At 39.6% G+C, this 18,442-nt stretch overlaps 1 protein-coding gene across 3 annotated transcripts in view; it reads left to right on the top strand.

The window, feature by feature from the left end:
• Positions 1 to 18,442, top strand: part of LOC106869041 (uncharacterized) — a 70,113-nt gene that overhangs the window by 50,787 nt on the left and 884 nt on the right. For all 3 annotated transcript variants that reach the window (XM_052967699.2, XM_089350161.1, XM_052967700.2), the window contains exon 4: positions 4,269 to 4,854. In XM_052967699.2, coding sequence (XP_052823659.2) covers positions 4,269 to 4,854 — 586 coding nt within the window. The remainder of the gene's footprint in view (positions 1 to 4,268; positions 4,855 to 18,442) is intronic.

Raw genomic sequence — 18,442 nt, 5'->3', positions numbered from 1 at the left:
AATCTTTCTTTCTCTCTTTCTTTCTTTCTTTCTTTTTTCTTTCTCTATCTTTCTTCCTTCCTTTCTTTCTTTAATTCTCTTTTTCTTTAATCCTTTCTTTCTTTAAATCTTTGTTTTTCTTTCTTCCTCTCCTTCTTTTCCTTTCCTCCTCCTTCCTCACCTACTTTCCCTTCTTTCCTTCTTTAATCCACCTCCTCCCATCCTTCCTCCCACTTCGCCATAATCGTATGATCTCTGTCTCTTCGGTATTATTCTTTCAAAGATCACCCCCCCCCTTTTCCTTCTCTCTACGCTGACCGTTTTCCATAATCTTAACTAATATCAACTTCAGGGTGGGAGGAAGAGAAACACAGTTTTGTCATTAAACCTAACATAGAGACGAGGGTTTAAGTCTAAAGAAATCGAATATCACCACAAAGATCAGTATCTATCTGTCTGTCTCTATCTCTCTATCTCTCTATCTATCTATCTATCTATATATCTATCTATCTGTCTATCTATCTATCTATATATCTATCTACCTGTCTGTCTGTCTGTCTATCTATCTATCTATCTATCTATCTATATATATATCTATCTATCTGTCTATCTATCTATCTATCTATCTATCTATCTATCTATCTATCTATCTATCTATCTATCTATCTGTCAATCTATCTATCTATCTATCTGTCTGTCCATCTATCTCTAACGCAATATATAAAAATCGGAGACATGTGTTATGAGTGAGCATGCATGCGATCAGAAATCGAAACCGCGTAAAAGAAGAACCAAAGAGAGATTGTGTGGGGAGGAGTGGGAGGAGGGAGCCCAGACAATAAACTACCACGTGACCAACCGACTGGAGAAGTCAACGTTCCTGTTTCGTGCATTGATGTTATTACATTGTAAACATGATGTTATAATGTTCTAATATCGTTATATGATTGATATAATGTTACATTAATTGTTATGTATTGAATATATCCAAGAAAATGTTTCGTCATAATATCGTCGGTTTATCTTAATCTTTAGAAAGTAATACGTCAGTAAAACGGGTCTATTGGAATGGCATATGTAATGTCGATCCACAAACACACACACACATGCACACACATGCACACACACACATGCACACACACATGCACGAACACATATGCACACACACCTACATACATGCATATATACATACAATCATACATACATGTATACATACATACGTACGTACAAATATAAATACATACATACACATACACATGCATGCATACATACATACATACATACATACATACATACATACATACATACATATATACATACATACACACACACACAGCGCCCAGCTGTGTGTGCGTGTCGTGTACACATACAAAGTGCGGAAAAAGGAACCTTCTCGGATTCACCGTTCTTGATAAAAGTTTCACGAGCAACCAGGCCATGTGCACCAGACCATGTGTACCAGGCCATGTGCACCAGGCCATGTGCACCAGACCATGTGCACCAGGCCATGTGCACCAGGCCATGTGCACCAGACCATGTGCACCAGGCCATGTGCACCAGGCTATGTGCACCAGACCATGTGCACCAGGCCATGTGCACCAAGGCATTATGATGAGTGAGGAAAATAAACAAGACGTTGAGCGACCCCATTACCCCGACCTGCCTAATGTCACCAATGTCTCACCAAAGGTCACATAAAGTGTGGAGGTTTCTCTGCCCCACACTGTATATTTCTGATATATGCAAATGAAGCCTTTGTGTTTAATTAACATAAGATTATACGGTAACATAAAGAAATAAACTATTCGGTTAATCAGTTTAAATTAATTAACACTACACCTAATTATGTGAATGATTTCTTTAATAATTATATTAATTAAGAATTGCATCATAATCATTCTTCCTACTGTAGCCACAAAGACTGTAATTTTTGTGAAGGGGCATGTCGATTACACCGGCCCCAGAACTCAACTGGTACTTATTTTATCGATCTTGAAAGATGAAAGGCAAAGTCGACTTCGGTTGCAGTTGAGCTCAGAATGTAAAGACGGACGAAATGTCGCTAAGCATTTTGTCCGGCGTACTAACGATTCTGACACCTCGCCGCCTTTTATGTAATTATAATAATGATGATGATTGCTTTCATAATTTCTGAAATTCTTTTCATAATTTACACATATTTGATTAATTGATAAATTGATTAATTAATCAATCCTAATAAGGGCTAAACTTCGTTTCCATTCAGTTTACTATGAATTTCAATATATTGTTTCATACAACCACATCATCTGTTGCCCAAGTCTACCTTGGTTAATTTATTAAAATAGATCCTGATTAGAAATGCACACATCTATCATACTACAGCCCCTACAACGAGTCTTGAGTTGAATGATACCCCAAAAGAAACCACATCTACCCAGGTTTAGCAAACGGGACACAAATATTTGTTGCTTTGTCTGAGAAGAAAGGAATAAACACTAAAAGCTGGGATGTTTTTGGAGAATGGTTTTATTGCCATTAAATGACCTTGAAATGTTGCTTACAATATAGACATACATACACACACACACACACACACACACACATATATATATATACGAGGGTGGGTCAAAAAGTAATACCATTTTGTTTAGGACAGGTGTAATTACCAACACAGGAACATGTATCATACATCAAAATGAAGCTGGTCCTCTGTGGATCACATCCCTACTTCTCAACATAGTCACCGTTTCTCTCAATAGCAATGTTTCACCTTCAAATGAGAGCATGTATCCCTGCCCGTAAAATTCTGTTGACTGTTCTTTGAGCCACTTCTTCACTACAGTTTTCACTTCCTCGTCACTGGAATAATCTTCGGCCCCATGAAAGAAGGTTTGAGAGGCAGACATTATTCCAGTGACGAGGAAGTGAAAATTGTAGTGAAGAAGTGGCTCAAAGAACAGTCAACAGAATTTTACAGGGTAGGGATACATGCTCTCATTCTGAGGTGGAACATTGCTATTGAGAGAAACGGTGACTATGCTGAGAAATAGGGATTTGATCCACAGAAGACCAGCTTCATTTTGATGTATGATACATGTTCCTGTGTTGGTAACTATACCTGTCCTAAACAAAATGGCATTACTTTTTGACTCACCCTCGTATAAACATACACACATGCATACTTTCAGATACACAGGTAGCTAGCTAGTTAGCTAGCTAGCTAGCTAGCTAGCTAGCTAGCTAGATAGATAGATAGATAGATAGATAGATAGATAGATAGATAGATAGATAGATAGATAGATAGATAGATAGATAGATAGGGTTAGGTAGGTAGGTAGGTAGGTAGGTAGGTAGGTAGGTAGGTAGGTAGGTATGTATGTATGTAAGTCTGTATGTAGTAAAAAAAGGATTGTTCAGGAAATCCATGCGAATACCTCAGTTCTCCATTCTGAATCCCGGTTCACAAGAGAGAGGGGGGAGGGAGAGGGGAGGGGAGAGAGGGGAGGGGAGAGAGAGGGGAGGGGAGAGAGGGGAGGGGAGAGAGAGGGGAGGGGAGAGAGGGGGAGGGGAGGGGAGAGAGGGGGGAGGGGAGGGGAGAGAGAGGGGGGAGGGGATGGAGAGGGGAAAAAATCGTTCGGGAAATGAAAAACAAATGTTTCATATAAAGCAAAAACGTAGGAAATGAATCGGTTACAAGAACAGGTCTTGGCTCGCAGAGTATAAAGAGAAAATAATTGAAGAGATACACATGGCGGTTATATGTGCGTGTATGCATGTAAAATCCAGGGATCGAGGTGTAGGAAGAAAGTAAGGTTCAAGCAATCCGTAGTAAATATAAAAAGCAACTTTCAGGGACAATAGTGGTTTATTGAGACGGAAGGTTATGGATGATTTTTTTGCGTATCGAAGTACAATAAGCTGAAATATTGTAGACAGTCCTTCAGTGACCGACGACGACAAAGTCTGCGTTCCCAGCGAGGAGATCGCATGTAGCTCCACTCACACACTCATTCACGCATATATGTATGTACACACTCATTCACGCGCATATACACACTCATACACATATACGCATACATATATGTGTTGTAAGTGTGTATGTATTTGACTTGTAAATGATCGATGATTATAATGACCGAAGCATATAAGACAGGTTTATATTTACATTGATTTTTATTACAAATATGATTACAGAAAATTATTAATTAATTAATTATGTCTTTGAAATTGTCCAATCTTTTCATGATATCTACATCTTAATTTTTCTATCTCACTCTTTTTCTCTTTTTTGAATTTCAACATTAAAGCAAGTGGCGACACCTCTGGTTGTTCGTAAGATTTTGAACTTCAAGCAAGAGAACCCGTCGATATTCGCCTGGGAAATCCGTGATCGGCTTTTGGCTCAACGAATCTGTGATGAACAATCGATACCTAGTGTCAGCTCAATCAACCGAATCCTTCGAAATGCAAACGCTTTTGTTGGGGGAGATTGTGATTCCCCTTCTTCCGGTCTCAGCCAACAATCCCTTAGTCTACAATCTCCTAAATGCTTTATGGCGGCTGCTACAGCTTCTACCTCTAACATACCAGCCCGTCCGGGTTCAAATCCATCTGGCCCCGGTCTACCGCCAACAGCTGGACTTGCAACAGCAGCCCTATTTCCACATCCGGCTTATACGAACAACTTCCTGCCCATACCAGGACTTTCCTATCCGAAATTGGTGCAAGTTTGCAGCAACGGATCATCGACGAATGGAGGAAGTATGGAAGTTGAATGTTCAACCAGTCCATCACCCCGTGATTCGACGGGCAGTGACAAAGATGTTGACATTAACAACGGTGAAGACGATTCGCCGATGCCCACTAAACGGAAATCCAGTCACATCACTTCCGGTAAGTGTAACATTGATATATATCTATATTATTAATGGCTGCAATGGAATAACGGGAAGCTGTGTGAGCTGCGTGATCTATGCTAGTGTTTCTATGACTGTGTTAATATATCGAGCTCAAACTGAAAGTTATTAACTCACATCGACGCAGCCACGGCTCTAATGCCATATTTATTAAACAACTGATATGGCTCATTCGAAAATAATTAGTTAATTTATGATAATTAATCGTTACGTATTTGATTGAAACGTAAACCTAAACTAATGTTTCACAGTTGTTTAATTAGTTAATTTATTTAGTTTAAATTTCCATGGTTCCAATAAGGATTCACTAACCATTTCTCTTCCTGTGTTGTTTTTCTACATTTCTTCATATATTTAGAGCTATTATCATTGTTGTATAAAGTTAATTTTATTATCAAGTATAAAGTAATTAATACAGTTCTATATTTAAGAGATGAGGAATTATGTACATTATTTACATTATTTACATCTGACGGCTATTTGTCTTCATCTTGTTTGTTGTTAACTTTCGGCTGATGGTGGTGGTGGTGGTGGTGGTTGTGGTGGTGGTGATGGTGGTGGTGGTAGTGGTGGTGGTTGTGGTGGTGGTGGTGGTGGTGGTGGTAATGATGATACATAATCAATTTAGATTAAATCGATTTAAGACAAATTAATTAATAAACCCAAATCACCCGGAATGTTAATCAGGAAACCGTTACTGATTTAATTACATCGATTGCAGTATAAAAACACCGCGGAGAAAAAAAAAACTCTAGTGATGAAAAAGATAAAGGGTACGGTGCCGAACACCCGGGGTGGGGCATGACTTACGCCGTTTAAGTAGCTTCTTGTAGGGCTTCGGATCTCGTGAGATCGTCACTGGGACCATAATGTTTTACATGGATGGTGTTGAAACTGAGATGGACAGCAGAAGGGTGATTGGTGAACTGGATGAGGGAGCAGAAGACAGCTCATGATGGAGAGAGAGGCCGATAGGGAGATCGATGAACAAATCGTCAGGAAAACATGGACGGTGAGCAGCAGGGTGTAAGAGGGGGCATGGTGTGGGCCTTAAGAATCTTATTATTCCATGATATCGTCAATGGAGCTTAGCACCGAGGGGGAGAGCGGCACTATCGAAGTGAGAGAGGTTGTTAAGGCTATCGATCTTCTCGACAACTGAATAAGGCATGTCCCGTGGCTGGCGTTCTTTATACAATGCATACAGAAGTGTGTGCGTGTGTGTATGTGTGTGTTTGTGTGTGTGTGTGTGTGTGTGTGTGTGTGTGTGTGTGTGTGTGTGTGTGTGTGTGTGTGTGTGTGTGTGTGTATTTAAAAATTTGTAAACAAATCCAAGGCTATTTAAATTATGGAGAAGAGCGACCACATAGATCATTTTTTAATAATAACTTTAATTGTATATTTTTTATAATATGGTATCTAACTGAAGACAACATTACTATTATAAAAAATAATATATGATTAAAGTTTATGTATATATATATGTATGCATGTATATATATATATATATATATATATATATATATATATATATATATATATATATATATATATATATATATATATATATATATATATATATATATATACAGACAGACAGACAGATAGATAGATAGACAGATAACTTTCTTTATTGGTCACACATGGCTGAACACAGAGGGGACAAATACAATGTAGAGCTTTTCTTTTCGAAACTGAAAAAAAAAGGGAAAAAATAAGAATAAAAGTAAAATTCCGATCAAAAGGGATCGGGGAAAAAAAAAAGGTAGGTAGGTAGGTAGATAGAGGGCGGCGAGCAGGTAGAAATGCTTAGCGGTATTTCGTCTACCTTTACGTTCTGAGTTCAAATCCCGCCGATGTTGACTTTGCTCTTCATCCTTTCGAGCTCGATAAAATTAGTACCAGTTACACACTGGGGTCGATGTAATCGAATTAATCCCTTTCCCCAAAATTTGAGGCCTTGTGTTTCCAGTATCTATCTATCTATCTATCTATCTATCTATCTATTTACCTATGTGTTTGTGTATGTCTATATATATATATATATATATATATATATATATATATATATATATATATATATATATATATATATATATATATATATATATATATATATATATGTTTATGTTGGTGGGGGAGGGGTAGATATATACATACATGAACGTATAACTCTTTTAAAAGTCTAAATGAGTTATGGAAAAGTAGATAATTTTCATATGTAAAAAAAAGTGAAACAAAATGAAAAAAAAGAATAAATAGGAAAAAATCTTCAAGTCCAGAATGTTCTTTAGTTTTCTGTCATTTTAATAAAACCGTTAATGTTTCATTAGAAAATTTCACCTGCGTTCATTTAATAACGCCCCCCCCCCCCACTTCATAAATGCATATAGAATATACAATTACACACTTATATTTATACGTTATATATATATATAAACGTATATAAATGTATAGACGGATATATATATATATATATATATATATATATATATATATATATTATATATATATATATATATATGAGAGAAGGGGAGGGGGGAGGGGAGGGAGGGGAGGGGAGGGGGAGAGACAGACAGACAGACAGACGCACAAACACGACTACACACACAAATATATAAGTATGTATGTATGTATGTATGTATGTATGCATGTATGCATGTATGTATGTATGTATATGCGTGTGTAATAGACAGACAGATTACTCGACGACAGTTCAATAAATAGGTAGATTTATCTAGTTATCTGAGAGAGTAAGAGAGTGAGAGAAATATACATACATACATCCATACATCCATACATCCATCCATCCATACATACATCCATCCATACACACATCCCCGCGAATCCATCACTCTTGAGAAAACGCTGATAAAGTATGGAAAAGTGTAAAAAGCGTTTAAAAGAAACAAAGGAGAAAAAGAAAGAAGACGACGTTGAAAGAATTTTAAGGTCCAGAAACGTCTTTATGTTTCAGCCCCCTTGATAGAAACGCGAAGGGAGCAGAAGCAAATTTCAGCTGCATCCCTTAATGGAGTTCGTTGTTGTTGTTGTTGTTGTCGGTTCGTCTCGTCTGGTTTCCATCTACACTTACCATCATATTCTCCACTGTAATTGGTTAATATCGTTCCGGCACAAGTGGAAATTCAGTTCTCGCTGATTGCATGGAGACACGCCATGCTAGAATTGTCATCGCCACGGTTGACTGGTTCCATGCTGGTGACGGGGGCGAGGGGAGGAGCGGTGGCGGTCCGGAGCTGTTTGTTCAGTATCAGTGTTTCTTAGCTAAACACCTCCGAGACTTAGAGACATAAAACGATAATTAAGAATGGTAGCGTTAACCACGACTACAGCGGCAACATAACCACCACCACTACCACCACCACCACCAACAACAGCAACAATGGTAGTAAGTTGCCATGTTTATGAATATAGATAATTACAATGAAAAGGTTTCTATAAAATGCAATTACATGTCTACACATGTTCAAACAGTGATGTTTATGCGAAAACGTAAGGAGAGAGCGAGAGAGAGAGAGAGAGAATCAGGAAAAGAGGAAGAGAGTGGGGGGGGGGGGAATAGGGAATCAAAAAAGGAGAGAGACACACACAGACAGACAAACACACACGCACTTATGTTTATGTGAATATATATATTATACACATACACACACATACTCACACACACACACACACACACACACACACACACACACACACACACGTATATATGTATCCACACATACCTTCTGGCATATATATACATACACTTACCATTGTATACATCAATAACTCCTACCCTACTCCACCCACTTCTTCGATTGCTTCCATTTCAGTTGTTCTTCAATATTTCACCAAAATCTTCTGATGGTTCTTTATTTTCTCAAGTGTTTTCTTCATGTGACAATTGTTCTGAGCTTGCGCAGCCGAGAGCCTTTCATTTCATGTTTTCTCTGCTATACTGACATTAAAACTTCTCAATTAATACAACGTCTGTCTCTCCCTCCCACTGTTTGTGCCTGTGTATACGCGTATATACACGTAGAAAGTGAAAGTATAAGTACAGTATAATGAAGTTGCTGTGTAAAGTGGAAAACCAACGTTTCGGATAGAGTCTTTCATCATGGAAAAGTTAACAGGACTCAAATGAATTTCTCTTCTGTCAACTCTTCCTTGAAGAAGGACGTTATCCGAAACGTTGGGTTTTTCTCTCTCCATTGCTTTTCTCTCTCCATTGTTTTTCTCTCACTGGGCTCCATAATTTACACGGACGTTTGTTGAGAACTTTTGGTGTTTAAACCAACCGAGACTAAATGCAATGTATCTATGTTGTCGATTATATGTATATGCATATGTATGTGCATGGGTATATATGAATGTGCACATATACACACGCATATATATATATCTGTGTGTGTGTGTATTTGTGCACGCACGTGTGTGTGTGCGCATGTGTATGTACATCCGTGTGTATAGATGGTATTTGTTTATTTGTTTTTCGTGGCGAACCTTTTGTATCTTATAGCCTCATGGTTACTGGGTCGTTCTCCATTGAGATTCTTGGTCCGATTAGGTTTAGACATGTTCAGGGAATTTACAGTTTATGTTGCACACTTCCAGGTGGCACGCTTGAACAATTGTGAAGATCTTTTACGATGAAACCATTTTTGCCTGGTTAGCTCACAAATAAAGTATATATATATATATATATATATATATATATATATATATATATATATAATGCACACACATACATAATACATACATATATATTAGAAAAAAAGAATGAACATGCAAAATATGTATTCAAACACAATCGCAGAGTTGTAAGAGTAAATAAGGAATTAAGAAATGCTGCATAAAGTCTCTTACAGCTATTTCTAGAATTGCAATGTATTTGGTGCATAGAATATTCTGCAAAGATTTTCATAAAAGCCATATAACATTTCGTCTTCAGAGAGGAAGAGATAAAGATTATCTTCAATGAAAGATATTTATAGTTACCAGTCCCATCCTCGTAGAGAGACGATGGAACTGGTACCTGCTACTATACTTTATTAAGGATATTCCTTATTTCTTCCTCTCTTATATAGTTGGCTTATATAGAAATCTTTGCTGAATAATCTCTGCACCATAAACGCTGCTATTCTAGAAACAGACGCAAAAGTCTTTGTGAATTACTTTTTAATCGCTTATTTACTTTTACAACTGCAGTTATGTTTGAATTCTAAACTACAAGCTCTAAAGTGTAGCACATGGTTTGCTTGTTCATTCTTCCTTTCTAATATATATCTAGCCGCTCAATGATGAACCACTTACAGCCATTCGTTGTTAGAAACTACAACACCACTTTTGTTTTATTTGCAGTAAAAATCAGAGTTTTAGTGGTAAAGCAGCCCGAGCACTTACACACACACACACATATATATATATATATATATATATATATATATATATATATATATATATATATATGTAAGAGCAGTGATCCGAGAAATGGTAATAGTGGACCGGTTCACCATTACCATCTCTCGAGCTTGGTGAATTTTCTCGCAATAGTGAAAGTTGACGGGCGTCCTGCTCCCTCTTCGTGCGTCACGCTAGTCCGGCCACTTTTAAAATTCTTGATCCACTCCTACAGACTTCTACATGGTAGAGCGCTGTCTCCTCATATTGTGCCAAAAGCCTCCGATGAATCTGAGCGCCTGACACACCTTCCGACCAGAGAAATAAGCATCACTGCACTTCTTTGTTCTTCTTTGGTGCACATTGCTAATGGAGTGGCCATGCTTACACTGTAAAGCCAGAGAGAAAAATGGCGCGCGATCAGGCTCAAAATTCGATCACGTGACTACCACAGTACCAATTATATGTACGCATGCGCAGAAGGCAGTATAACTATAATAAAGATATGTTATCTTTTTTTGCCAAATAAACACACGCACTATATATTTTTTTCCTTCACTCGTTTATTACTGTTATTTTATCATTTTAACGCTTGGCCATTGATAAACATAGATCAAAACAATTTGATTCAAAATCCTTGGTACTCTAAGTTTCAAGAACGTGACTATTCTTCGGCCATTGGAGTCTGAATGAAGGTTCGATTGAAGAGAGTCAATGTTTATTACTGGACGTGACTTGCGATTGGTCGAGAAAGGTCACGCGGTATTGATGTTGGTATTTAGCGATGAACGGAAATCGACCGCATAGTAGACAAGATATCTTGGTATGGCTGGGGGGAGGTAGGAAGGGGCGGTAGATATTGGGGTGTAGATGTGTATATGTACATGTATATGCCCATATATCTGCATGTATACATCAGTATTTATACGAATGTGCATGTATGCTTAGATGTACATTCACATAGCCGCGCGCGCATGCACAAACACACACACACACACACACACCATACACACAGACAGACACACACACACATGAAGGCACACGCGCGCACGTATACACACACTCGCACACATACACACGGACACACTTTTATCTCCATGTACACGTGCACACGAGCACACACATACGCGCGCGCACAGACGAGCATAACCGCCAATGACTTCAAGGAAAGATATACCCAGCACTTGCATTCATTTACATCCCTGTCGCACTTTCTCTGGAGACTTCGTGACCTTCGAGACGAAATGCCCAGCATCAAGTGGACTATTATCGACAGGGCGCCACCATATTCACCCGACGCCCCTAGTTTCCAGCTATGCCTCCACGAAAAATCACATATCATCTATCAACCCGCAGTATCCATCAACAAGAAATTTGAGATATCGCATTGCTGTCACCAGAGAGTAGACCCTGCTGGTAAATTTCAATCCACTGGACGCCGACTGGTACCAGCCACCCCTAGCACCGCCTGCACCAAGGTTACCGCAACAAATTAACCCCCATGAACAGCACCGCAAATCACCACTCCCCAACACTTCCCCAGGGCTGTCTACCTGCATACTCTCACCCCTTGTACATCACTCCTTGTGCATGACCACACGAGTGTATGTGCGAGCGCGTGAACATGTGCATGAGTGCGCATATGCATCTGCTCACCATATGCATGCGCACATAATCTGTGCGCATGCGCGTCCATTAACATGGGCGTACGCATGTATGTACACGCCCGTGTGCATGCATGTACACGTGCATGCTCGTGTGTGCGCATGAGTGTGCATGTGCTCGTGTACATGTGTACATGGAGATAAAGGTGTACACGCGTGTGTATGTGTGCGCGTGTGTGAGTATACATGTGTGCGCGCGTGTGTGTGAGTGCGCCTTCGTGTGTGCGTGTGTGTGTGTGTGTGTGTGTCTGAGTGAGTGTGCATGTGTATGTGTGTGTGTATGTCTGAGTGTGTATGTGTGTGTATCCGTGCGTGTGTGCACGCGCAGGTAGATGTGTGAATGTACATCTAAGCACACACACACACACACACTCCTATAAATACTGATGTATACATGCAGATATATGGGCATATACATGTACATATACACATATACACCCCAACATCTACCGCCCCTTCCTACCTCCCCCCAGCCACACCACCGATATCTTGTCCACCATGCGGTCGATTCCCGTTCATCGTGCGGTATTTTCTATCTAATTGTTGTCGCTAAATACCAACATCAATACCGCGTGACCTTTCTCGACCAATCGCAAGTCACGTCCAGTGATAAACATTGACTCTCTTCAATCGAACCTTCATTCGGACTCCAATGGCCGAAGACTCACCACGTGCTTGAAACTCAGAGTACCAAGGATTTTGATTCAACCTGTTTAGATCCTAACATGTAACTCCCAATAAATGTGTTGAGTGTCCTTCTTTCGTTTGTCCACTCACTCGTGTGTGTGTGTGTGTGTGTGTGTGTGTGTGTGTGTGTGTGTGTGTGTGTATGCATGTATGTATATGACACACCGATGTTTTCAAGCGCGTGCCGAATTTTAAATATAAATATAAAACTGCACTTGTATTATGTATTGAGTACTAAGATATGAAAGCAGTCCACTTCGATTGAACCAAACTCAACGGAGATAATGCAGTTTTACATACGGACGGACACACACACACACACACACACACACACATACACACACACACACACACACACACACACATAACGGTACATATATGCATCTATTTAAGTGTATTGATATTTTGAATGACATCTTTCTCTTTCTTTCTCTTCTCTTTGTCACTCATTCACGCTCTCTCACCCTCTCCCTCTATGTCTGTCTCTCCATCAGCCTATTTAAATCGCTCTCTCTCTCTCTCTGTCTCTCTCTGTTCTCTATCTCTTTCTCTCCCTCTCTCTCTCTTTCTCTCTCTCTCTTTCTCTCTCTCTCTGTTCTCTCTCTCTCTCTCTCTCTCTCTCTCTCTCTCTCTCTCTCTCTCTCTCTGTTCTCTCTCTGTCTGTTCTCTCTCCCTCTCTGTTCTCTCTCTCTCTCTCTCTCTGTTCTCTCTCTCTTTCTCTTTGTCTTCCTGTGTCTCCCTTTCTATCTAGCCGTCCATCTACCCTACCATCCATAAATGCATCTATCTATTTATCTATCTATCTATCTTTCTATCTATCTAGCTATCTGTCTCTCTCTCTCACTCACTCTCTCTCTGTCTATCTGTCTGTTTCTCTCTCTCTCTGTCTCTCTCTCTTTCTCTCTCCCTCTCTCTCTCTCTCTCTCTCTCTCTCTCTCTCTCTCTCTAGTCTCACCTTCTGTCTTACAGTTCTTGTCCAACAACCACCACAGGCAAGATGTCCACTCTAACTACCTCAGCCATTATAAACTTTAGTGTCTCTCTACGCTGAAAACATCTGCCGCTGCAGCGCTGATGTCAAATTGTTCATTTCCGGCTGCGTCACTGAAGACCGGAAGCATGTTCGCCAGTAATTTACTAATGAAATACTTGCCTAATGTTGCCATCTCGCAACCCAACACAACGAGACAGCATTTTACTTTTTGCTCGGCTTTCATCAACATACACACATTGTTGCATAAACAACTGGAAAGCTTTGTACTTAACACTTCATGGTGATGGTGGCGGCGGTGGCGGTGGAGGGGATAGTTGATTTTGTTGTTGTTGTTGTTGTTGTTGGCGTTGGTTGTGGTTTGGTGGGGGTGTTAGTTGTATAGTGGTGTTGTTATTATGGTGGTGGTGATGCTACTGGTTTTGGTGGTAGTTGTGGATGGTGGTGGGTGGTGGTGGTTGTGGGTGGTGGTGGTAGGGGCAGGTTTTGGGCAGTGGGTGGTGGTGGTGATGATGATGATGGTCGTCGAGTGGTGGTAGTGATAGTGATTTATGATGAAGATGCTGGTTGGTCAAATGATTGATGGTTGTGGTGGAGGTGGTGGAGGTGGTGGTGGTGGTGGAGGTGGTGGCGGCGGTGAGATAGGCTGAGCCCATTTTAATCTCCCTCCTGTCCTCTCACCGAAATGCCTACAGCGAAATCTATTCAAACTTGGACCACAGGTCTAGGGAGAGAAACCCTACTTGTTTCCCTTCATCCTTTCAACCAGTCACAGAAATCGTTAAGGGCGCTGCCCGGGTTCTTCACACAAAAACACAATGAAACATTTTAAATATCATTTTACTTTTTCTAAGTTTTTTTTTTTTCATCTCAGCAAAAAATTTCAATTCTCTCCCTTTTCTATGTTCCCTATTTTACTCCCTGTCCCTTTTCCGTGGTCCCTCTTCCCTATTTCACTATGTCTCCCTTCCCTGTTCCCTATTTCTCTACCTCTCCCTTTTTTCACGGTCCGTGTTCCCTATTTTACAAAGTCTCCCTTCTCTGTTCCCTATTTCACTACTTCTCCCTTTCTCGTGGTCCTTGTTCCCTATTTTACCATTTCTCCCTTCTCTATGTCCCTTACTGTGTCTTTCTTTGTTGTTTTTCCTTGGAAACCCTGAATTTCCAAATCTGTGCTTTTCATATTTCCAGTTTCTTGTTGTTAACCCCAGTTCAACCTTCACTGCCTACACCCATAACCTTGTAACAGTGGCCGCCCATGCTTTCACTCGGGTATATCTAGAATTACAATATTCGTTGTGTTCCTCACTTTTCAAAACAACAGTGAATCATTTAAAGGAGAATTGCCTAATGTTTCTAGCCTTTCGAGTAACCATGGTACCCTCGGATGGTTCGTCACGTTTCAAATGTATATCTCAGATAATTCCACTCACGCCCACCCCTCTGCACTGTCTCTCATCTTGTTACAAACAGTCACCCATCTTCACCCCTTACATCAAGTCTCAACCCTGCCTCCAAAACTTCTCTCGATATTCTACCGAAAGTACAAATGGTTCCCCCCGACCTTACCCCCCACAGGGCCATACATTTCTTCTGGCCACTAATTACACTTGTAATTATAATTATTCGATAGCCACATATTTTTACCATTAAAACTTTAATACCCTCAAAATATACACCCTCACATATACACGCCGCATATACACACATACCCCCACCCAATCACCCTTTGGTCCTCCCACTCACCTTATTTTGATATCTCCCCACTCACTTTTTTTGCTGTCTAGGAACTTCCTTATTTTCCAATATCGTTGTCCAGCTATGTATGCATGTATGCATGTATGTATGTATTATGTATGCATGTATGTATGTATGCGTTTATGCATGTATGTCTGCATGTATGTATGTCTGCATGTATGTATGTATGTTTGTATGTATGTATGTATGAATGTATGGATGTATGTATGTCTGTCTGTCTGTATGTATGTATCTATGGATGGATGGATGGATGGATGTGTGTACGTATGTATGTATGTATGCATGCATGTATGTATGTATGTATGTATGTATGTATGTATGCATGTATGTATGTATGTATGTATGCATGTATGTATGTATGTATGTATGTATGTATGCATGTATGTATGTATGTATGTATGTATAGGGAAGCTTCTGTCTACTAAAGTTCACTCCGAAGACCCTTCGTCGAGATTTCACACCATGGCACAGATTCAATAGTTACGGCTATTTACACCGTGGGTTCAAATCTCGATGTGAAAATATAGCACCAAGCAAATCCTGGAATTGATTTAATTGACCTGTCTCCCCCACCCCCACCCTCACCATAATCCATAACCTTGGTTAGAAAGTGTTATTAACACTGTCTTATAACCGAAGACGATGTTTTTAGAAACGTTTGTTGCGTATTCTTGTCAATAGCCGCAGTCAACTAGCTCAGGTCCCCGCTAGACCGCCCTCTAACAACAGTTAGGACCCATGGACATATGCAGTGATGGGTATCACTCGTCTCAACGGAGCTCCCTAAAACACCAGAGTGGATAAATATCTTCATCAATGGTTACACTGACCTTCAACTCACCGTTCATCTTTTTCTCTTTTTTCTCTTCTTTTGTTTGTTATTCATTTTTTTTTTTTCTTCTGAAAGTTTTTCCGCCCATTTTCTAAACTATCTACGCGATTACCTCCCTTACACGGACCATATAGCGTGTACGCTTGCTTGTTCATGTACAAACGTACGTACGTACTTACGTACATACATGCATACATACATACATACATACATACATACATACATACATACATACATACATACATACATACATAGGTATACATATATATCTATATATATGTATACACATACATACAAAGATATGTGTGTATTTTGTGTGTGTGTGTGTATGTGTGTGTGTGTGTGTGTGTGTGTGTGTGTGTGTGTGTGTTTGTGTGTGTGACTCTTCTGCATTTAATCATCTAAATTCCTTCTGTGAAGAGGGAGCTGGTTTCTAACAAAGATACAAAGCTCCATCTTTGAAATGGAGATAACAAAACTATGTCCCGTTTTAAAGCTGAGAAAAAGCCTTGCATAGCTTCACTGTTTCACTCACACTCTTTACTTGTAATGTGCGAATCGAATCCAAGCTTATCCAGACCGATAGTTCGGCATTTACTTACAAAACCAATTGCTCCAATTATTACAGGTAAAAATGTAAATTTGTAATCCGGATATAGAAGCTGGAGGTTTCGAAGCAGTTGTCCATAGATATCTTCTTTGATTTCCAAAGAGATATTCACATCAGCAGGTCAGGTGACCTATGTGGCGGTACATACCGCTTCTTGTGTATCCCAATCAACAATATCCGGCTTATTGTACGTACGTACGTATGTATGTATGTATGTATGTATGTATGCATGTATGTATGTATGTATGTATGTTCCCGCTACTCACCATTAGAAGGGAAACAAAAAAAAAAAGACGAAAGGGAGTTAACTCCTGCAAACTTAAGTGATCGAAATCTGTGGTAACGTTCGACCAGTGTTTGAGGACGGGATAATATCTTGGTGAAGGCTTAGGGTCAGTTGAAAAAGGGGCCGTGCGTAAGAAATGAAACTTCCAACTAAGTTTCAAGTCAAAATTTCTTTTGAACACACACGCACGCTTGGATGTGTGCGCGCGCGCATACTTGTAGACTACTAAATTAATTTTGCCCTTAATGGTAGGGCACATGTTTCCTTTTTCCTCGGGAAGAGAGTTATTTTTGCGTCTATAAGACATCGAAACGGGGTGTGTGAGCCCGAAACAGTTGGGGAAACAGTGATAAAGAATTTTGGTTCACACGTCTTACATAAATTTCTAATGCCCGCTATTTACTTACCCCAATTCTGTAAAAATCTCTTCATTGCCCACATTGGTGACATTTTGTCTTTTAGTAGCTTGTATTTTCCCATCATTTCCAGCTCTTTTTCACTCACTCGTACATCTTTGATCTTCGTTTCCTTCTTCCTTTTATCCATTATATCAATGTCTGGTCACCGAGCATCAATTTGTGAGTCACACTGGATTGTAAAATCGCATAAGATTTTATACTCATTATTATTGGTGACACCCGGTTTATGGTCGTACTATTTTCGTGTTCTTCCAGGACCGTTTTGCTCACATAATCTCCAGCGAACAAACTAAGCCATGCTATCATGCCTCCCTTTACTATTCTCTTTGAGCCAGTTTGTTATTCTCACTCACAACATGTGGGATTGTTTAGTTTTTGTTGCCACACATCCTACAAAAAAGTGATTCTCTGCTTTATCTATTTGGAACTTGGCATCATAAAATAAAGAAATCATCGTTATTATTATATGAAAACTCTCAGCTTATTTTGCTGGTTATGATGGAAAGTGTCACCTGTTCACAGCCAGCAGACTAAGCTGACTCTTGTTTACTGGTCATGCTTCAAGAACCCTGCGAAGAATTCCTGCAGTTCCAAGCAATGCTGATTCTTGTAGGTCTCCTACCTTCACACTTGCACCAATCTTTTCCAGCCATGTTGGTAGTTGAGTGCTGATACTTCCAAGAGCACCAATTACTTTTGGTATCACGTCTCTTCTCTTCATTGACCACAACCTTCGTATTTCCCACTTTAAATTGTCATAGTTGTTTATATTTTCTTCTTTCACATCGATCCTGTTGTCACCGGGGAAAAGCTATGTCGATTATCATACATGTTCTTTCTCTCGATTATCATACATATTATTATTATTATTATTATTTTATGTTTGACTTTTGTTTTGCATTTGTACAAGTT

Source organism: Octopus bimaculoides, chromosome 4 (genome assembly GCF_046866305.1).
Source record: "Octopus bimaculoides isolate indiv1 chromosome 4, ASM4686630v1, whole genome shotgun sequence".
Classification (NCBI taxonomy): domain Eukaryota; kingdom Metazoa; phylum Mollusca; class Cephalopoda; order Octopoda; family Octopodidae; genus Octopus; species Octopus bimaculoides.
The sequence above is the reverse complement of the archived record's forward strand: the minus strand, read 5'-3'. Positions and strand labels throughout refer to the sequence as shown.